The sequence below is a fragment of the Octopus bimaculoides genome, chromosome 21, assembly GCF_001194135.2.
Source record: "Octopus bimaculoides isolate UCB-OBI-ISO-001 chromosome 21, ASM119413v2, whole genome shotgun sequence".
Lineage (NCBI taxonomy): Eukaryota > Metazoa > Mollusca > Cephalopoda > Octopoda > Octopodidae > Octopus > Octopus bimaculoides.
Window position 1 is genome coordinate 37,056,497 of NC_069001.1, and position 7,035 is coordinate 37,063,531.

The 7,035-nt window shown below is 35.4% G+C and overlaps 3 protein-coding genes across 3 annotated transcripts in view; 1 reads left to right on the top strand and 2 right to left on the bottom strand.

Moving 5' to 3' along the window:
- The window catches only part of LOC128250465 (zinc finger protein ZFP2-like), a 6,404-nt gene extending 3,569 nt beyond the window's left edge, over positions 1–2,835 (bottom strand). Inside the window, exon 1 of the mRNA XM_052975557.1 lies at positions 347–2,835. Within this exon, the coding sequence (XP_052831517.1) occupies positions 574–1,248 (675 nt within the window). The 5' untranslated portion in view covers positions 1,249–2,835 and the 3' untranslated portion in view covers positions 347–573. The remainder of the gene's footprint in view (positions 1–346) is intronic.
- The window catches only part of LOC106884112 (zinc finger protein 208), a 16,102-nt gene that overhangs the window by 7,418 nt on the left and 1,649 nt on the right, over positions 1–7,035 (bottom strand). The window contains exons 2-5 of the mRNA XM_052975422.1: positions 4,413–6,207; positions 4,104–4,135; positions 1,218–1,362; positions 744–860 (exon numbers count right to left, since the gene is read on the bottom strand). Of these exons, the coding sequence (XP_052831382.1) occupies positions 744–860; positions 1,218–1,362; positions 4,104–4,135; positions 4,413–5,952 (1,834 nt within the window). The 5' untranslated portion in view covers positions 5,953–6,207. The remainder of the gene's footprint in view (positions 1–743; positions 861–1,217; positions 1,363–4,103; positions 4,136–4,412; positions 6,208–7,035) is intronic.
- Positions 69–7,035, top strand: part of LOC128250461 (zinc finger protein 271-like) — a 76,445-nt gene continuing 69,478 nt past the window's right edge. Inside the window, exon 1 of the mRNA XM_052975546.1 lies at positions 69–263. The gene's annotated coding sequence lies outside the window, so the exon portion shown is untranslated. The remainder of the gene's footprint in view (positions 264–7,035) is intronic.

Here is a 7,035-nt window from a genome sequence, read left to right on the forward strand (position 1 = left end):
ACACACACACACATGCTTTCGTTGTGAACACGTACACAAACACACACATGCTTGCAATGCGCACGCATACACTTACACCGACTCAGTTACACACGCGCACACACACATGGAGTACATGTTGCACAACACACTGTGAATGGAAGTTTGCAACATTGGGTTTCTCATGTTTTAAAATTTACTTTTATCCCAAGATTAACTGAAGAAAATGTTTACACTATGGATATTTTGTTATATATTGGATATTTACATATGAAGATAATAGGGTGAGTAATAATATTTATTTCTTAAATGTATTCATTCAGAAATGACTTCATATAAAATAAATTGAATTTAATTGAGTTTTTACCTGTAAATTTGGATTTTTATCCCTAATATTAAAGTTACAGCCATTTTCCCTCAGTGTCTAATCCCAATGTCCACCAAGAATTATACCAGACTCTTAAAATGTTGTGACGGAGAAAGACACAAGAGTATTGTAGTAGATGCTAAGAAAATAAACACGGTCAAATCATATTAACGGCTCCAATGAGCTGTTTTATTGTCACAAGATATAATACAGTGATATGTCATCTCTCATGTATGAATACGTTTGTGTTTAGACAAGGTACCACTTTCAGTGAATGATTTGCCACAGGTATCACAGTGATAAGGTTTCTCTCCTGTATGAATACGTGTGTGTCTAGTTAAATCACCACTTCCAGAGAATGATTTACCACAAATATCACAGTGATATGGTTTTTCACCTGTATGAATACGTGTGTGTCTAGTTAAATCCCCACGTTCAGAGAATGATTTACCACAGATATCACAATATGGTTTCACTCCTGCATGAATACGTTTGTGTTTGGTTAACATATTACCTGTAGGGAATGATTTACCACAGGTGTTACAGTGATATAACCTCCCTCGTGCATGAATGTGTCTGTGTTTTGTTAAATTGCCATTTCCAGTAAATGATTTACCACAGATATCACAGTGATATGGCTTCTCCCCTGTATGAGTACGTTTGTGTATAGTTAAGTTACTACGGCCAGAGAATGTTTTACTACATATATCACAGAAATATGGCCTTTCTCCTGTATGAATACGTTTGTGTTCAGTTACGCTACTTTTACAAGAGAATGATTTACCACAGATATCACAGTGACATGGCCTCTCTCCTGTATGAGTGCGTTTGTGTATAGTTAAGTGACTAAATCTTGAGAATAATTTATTACAGATATCACAGCGATATGGTTTATCTGCCATATCAACGTGTTTAGGTCTTGTCAGGCAGTCAGCTCCAGAGAGTGATTTTCCACGATCGACACAATGGTAAGGTTTCTCTCCTGTCTGTACAGACTTGTGAGCATTGATGCATTTCTAGAATAGTATGTTGTATCACAGATCTCATAGTGATGTGGTTTCTCTCTTGTATGAATAAATCTCTGAGTGGTTTGATCGTGATTCTGAGAGACAGATTTACTATAGATGTCACAGCAATATGTTTTCCTTCTTTCGGTATGTATGTTATCAGAAAAACCAGTCGATATGGACTCTGTATTCCATTCAACCTGTTTCTCATGCAATTTATTTGCCATATTTTTTCCCTTGCCCACTTTTCATTTTTTCAATTTTATTTTGCTATCTGAAACATTGTCTGTGATGTTTTGTCAACATATGATGCTGAAAACTTGTTTGTAAATGTCTAATTTGAATGCAAAATCCACAAGTCCATTTTCGAGATAGTAATGTTACTGATATTCTCCGTACAAAGAAACTATGGTGAAATTCTTACCGAAAATATTTCGCATCAATTCGATTGTAAATATATAAAAACAAGTTCGGTTCTGGGTACTACTAATGCAGCACGGTTCCGTCCGTGCTAGCTAGTCTTGAGTGGTCGATCCTAACCCTAACCCTAACCCGCGTGTGCAAATGAATACGGGTTAGGGTTAGGATCGACCACTCACGACTAGCTAGCGCGGACGGAATCGTGCTGCTTTAGTAGTACCCGGTTCTGTTATGTAAAGTAGTTTTTCTTTGTAATTATTTCAATGATGAATATTCTTGATGCACCTGAAAAATGCCTTTTATATGACAACGTCATATATTTCTCAGATAACACCAAACAGTAGAAGATATAGAAACGGTGACAGACAAATGCCTACAACTACACATTCGCATTGTCTCACATTACATACGTTACACAATAAGTAGATTCTAACACTGTTTTATCTTCCAATAGTCATCCATCGTTGCTCAGAGCCGTAGGTCAGTTGCGATTGTGTAGACCTGCGATAGGTTGTTTTCTTGGCTGTCAGTAATCTTACGATAGATCAGTCAAAATGAAAAGGATTGAATGAAGAAATATCAATACACTATTTTTTTCTTTTTTTGAGCTGGGGTCAAACGCTTCAGTTTGACCGAAATATCAATACAAATACATCGTTTAAATTGCATCTCATATTAAGAAGTTCTTGACGGTTTGCTTACGTTTGTTGATAAGTGGCAAAGAGGTACTGATATATATATATATATATAGTTTCAGCTTAGAGCTGCGGCCATATATATGTGTGTGTGTGTTGTCTTCTATGTAATACGTTACTTTATCATGGAATGGACTCCTTGTTTCACGTTAAGAAAACTTTCAGATCTAAACAATACGAATGAAGGCTTCACTTTAGTTTTCCGGGTGCCTGACAGTTTGGTATCCGGTTGAGCATGCGCTGCGCAGAGGGACGTATGTAAACATAAAACGCACATGCTTGAGTGCGTTCACACTCAACCCTCCATACAAAGACAGTCAGACAGGCAATAAACATATATAGGTATAGCTACACAACTACGATCCTTACAGACTTCGTTTCGTTACGACTTTCTAAGAAATGGATATTTTTTTTTCATGAAAATTTTATCGAAATTCGTTTCAAATAGTGTACTATAACGGAATTTGCTCTAAAAACTTTTATGAGGTGTACGAGTGAAGTTTCGGATAATACACACAACTTATTTTGTTGTGCCTGGGGAGAGTCATTCTCTTTTAGTGTCTTATTACACACGCACTGGTAAAATTTCTACTCATTAATTTATTTTTCCTGAAATTTTCGTTGCGTCTGGCAACCTTTAATAGTCATTGAAAGTCAACGACTATTGAAAAGGTCCCAGATATCATATAGGACAGAACTTGCCCCTGGGTCACCATTCTCAAAATAAATACAAGAAGTGGTTGAAGTCTTACTGATAGGGCACACTACATTTGTCTCATGGGTCTGGAATAACCATGGAAACAGCTCCTTACCCTATACAAGTGAAATTACTAGTGTATAATTTGAAGGTGATAAAAGATATTGCCAGGACTTTTGGCTTCCAACAAACACATGGTTTTGGAACAATCATAGATGGTAGTGGGATGGATTAGGAAAGAAAATATGACATATTTCTCCAAAACTTTTTTAACAAATTTTGTTTTTTGTCGTTGAAGAAATAGGTTAACGTGATTCCACAAATTTAGTAGAATTCCAAACTGTATCTCAGTTGCATGAGTAATGTAAGCCTTCGAGTTACCATTATTTGTTTTTGATTATCTTCAATAACAACATATCAACAAAGATGTTCCTTTATTAATCAGAAAAGGAAGCAATTAAAGTACAAATACAAGAGAACTCCAGTTTTATTTCATTTTGAATTTAAGAAAGGTTACAAAGGATGGTGAAGATTTTGGGCTTCAAAACCTAGAGAATACAAGCTTGAGAAAATGTGGTGATATCTTGTATGGCAGAAATGTCCAACCGACGCCAACATAGGAAAATGAATAAAAACACGGGAGACATTTAATCGTAAACTATACCAGACTGTGCATTTAGGATCAGTTCAAGATTAATTACATTGACTTGATACATGCAATTAAAATTTAGTTTAACAATGCTTGAGAACTGATAAAACAACTCAAATCTTACGAACAATGAAATCATCCCTTTGATAAGATTCATACATAATAAACGTTACATGAACGAATATATAATGATATATTTATATTCTAATTTAGCATGACGAAATGTTTTCTAACATAACAAATGTTGTGATTGAGTTCCAGATTTATCAGTAGTTTCATCGATATTTACCAACAATATCAAATAAATCAATGCCATCTGTTCTGGAAACAATTACATGAGATATATACGAGTTTCCTGAAACAAGCATTTACTTATATATCACAGTGGTAAATTCTCACCACGGTACAGTTGTATTTATTATAGATGTTTGAAAGATTGTGATCACACATCCAAATTTACCTTCCACTGTGTGTACATTTCTACAAGTAACTCTTTACATTGAAAAGTTTTTCTTTCTGTATGAAACCATGCATGTATAGTTGACAGTCTACCAGTAGAGAATGATTTACTACAAATATCACAGTGATATGCTCTAACCTGTATGAATACGCATGTGTCTAGTTAATTTATTTCTAATGTAGAAAGATTTGCCACAAATTTCACAGCTATGTGCTTTTTCCCCTGTGTGAATAAATTTGTGTTTCAACAAGCTACCATTTTCAGAGAATGATTTGCCACATATATCACATTGGTAAGGTTTTTCACCTGTGTGAATGCGTCTGTGCCTATGTATGTCACTACTTACAGAGAATGATTTACCACAAATATCACAGTGATACGGTTTCTCACCTGTATGGGTGCGTTTATGTTTAGTTAACTCACTGCTGCCACAAAATGCTTTACCACAGATATCACAATGATATGGTTTCTCTCCTGTATGAACACGGTTGTGAATATTAGATGCACTTTTATCAGAGAAAGCTTTACCACAGATATCACAGCGGTATGGTTTTTCCCCTGTATGAATCCGTTTATGCCTATGTAATTGATCACTTCGAGAGAATAATTTACCACAGATCTCACATTTAATTGACTTTTCTGCAACATGAATATATTTATGTGCAGTTAAGTTGCCATTTTCACAGAATGATTTACCACAAATATCACAGTGATATGGTTTCTCTCCTGTATGAATTAATTTGTGCTTTGCTAAATTGCCATTTCCAGAGAATGATTTACCACAGATATCACAGTGATATGGTTTCTCACCAGTATGAATACGTTTGTGTATTGTTAAGTCACTACTTCTCGCAAATGATTTACCACAGATATTACAGTGGTATGGCTTCTCTCCTGTATGAATACGTCTGTGTTTAGTTAAGCCATCTCTGCAAGAGAATGATTTTCTACAAATATCGCATTGAAATGGTGTCTCACCTGTATGAATACGTTTGTGTGTGATTAATCCATTACCAGAGAAAAATGATTTGCCGCAGATATCACATTCATATGGCTTCTCTCCTGTATGAATACGCTTGTGTTTAGATAAGTCATTACTTCCACAAAATGATTTACCACAAATATCACAGTGATACGGTCTCTCTCCTGTATGAATGCGTTTATGTCTAGTCAAGTCAACACTTCCATAAAAACATTTACCACATATATCGCAGCGATATGGTCTTTCTGATGTATGAATGTATTTGTGTCTTGTTAAGTAATAAGATGCAGAGAATGATTTACCACAGACATCACACTCATATGGTTTCTCTCCCGTATGAATAGATGTGTGAACTGTCAATGCAGTCTTCGACAAGAATGTCTTACCACAGATATTACAATGGTATGGCTTGTCTTCTTTATGATACCGTTTGTGTCTAGTTAGGTGAATCTTTTGAGAGAATACTTTACCACAGTTATCACAGCGATACGGATTCTGTTCAGTATGAATACGTTTGTGAATGGTTAGGCTGTATTTTTTAGAGAACGACTTACCACAGATGTCACAACAACATGTTTTCCCTTCCTCTGTACATATGTCATCAGCCTGTTTCTCATACGACTCATTATCCATTTTTTTTTCTTTGCCCACTGTTATTCGTATATTCTTATTTTGTTTTTTTGCAATATGAGACATCAACTGAGATGTTTGTTAACATACGATGATGCCAGAAACTTGTTAGTAAATATTTAATTTGAATGCAAATTCCATATGTCCATATTCGAGGTAGTAATGCAGATGAAGTTTGCCGATTTTCTCTGTACACAGAAAATAATGGATCCAGTCGGTTAGGCTGCTGCCAGATCAGAAATATTTCAATTCAATGATGAGCAATATTCTTGATGCATTTGAAGTAAAAAAAATTTGTCATGCATGTGTCATTTGGTATATCTGAAATAAAACAGAAACAGTATATAATATCGGAGATACTTAAAAATAGATTATTTTAATAAGCATCCTTTTGACAATTTAAAATTTTTATTACAAAGACAATTGATAAGATATCTTAATCAGACTTGTTCTATTGTACTCAGTGGTTTACAAATTTTTTAATTTTTACCTCATTTAATACACCTCTGTATGGACACCATTAGTTGCACGAAGCACATCAAGACGGCAATTGATTCCTTGCCATGTTCTCTGTAGCATAGCCTCGTCAATGGTTGCAATTGCATCTGTTATCTTTTGCTTTAGTTCAGTAATGTTCCGTACCTTTGTTCGATACACGATATCTTCAACATAGCCCCATAGAAAGCAATCCAGAGGTGTGATATCTGGTGAACGTGGTAGCCACGGAATTGGTCCATCCCTTCCAATCCAACAGTCTGGAAATGTATGATTAAGGAACTCATGAACATGTAGTCTTCAATGTAGTGGGGCACCATCTTGCTGGAAAATGATGGTTGGTTCAAGGTCTGGGAGTTGTGGTGCTACATATTCAGTCAAATTGTAAAAAGACTTTATGGACACTGTACATATTTTACCTGCCATTGCTTCCCAGCTGTTTTGATGGCGTGTTCGGTAAAATCCGTAAAAAGATTTTATGTATATTTACTTTTTGCTCTGATATACCACACACGCTTTGATGTTCAAGACCGACTTTCATTCCCTTGACGGTAGAGACGGACTATATGTAATCTGAACCTTTCCCCCCCTTATTTATTAATTTTTTTACGGAATCCCACGTTTTAGGCTATGGAGATTCCGATTATGAAAAAA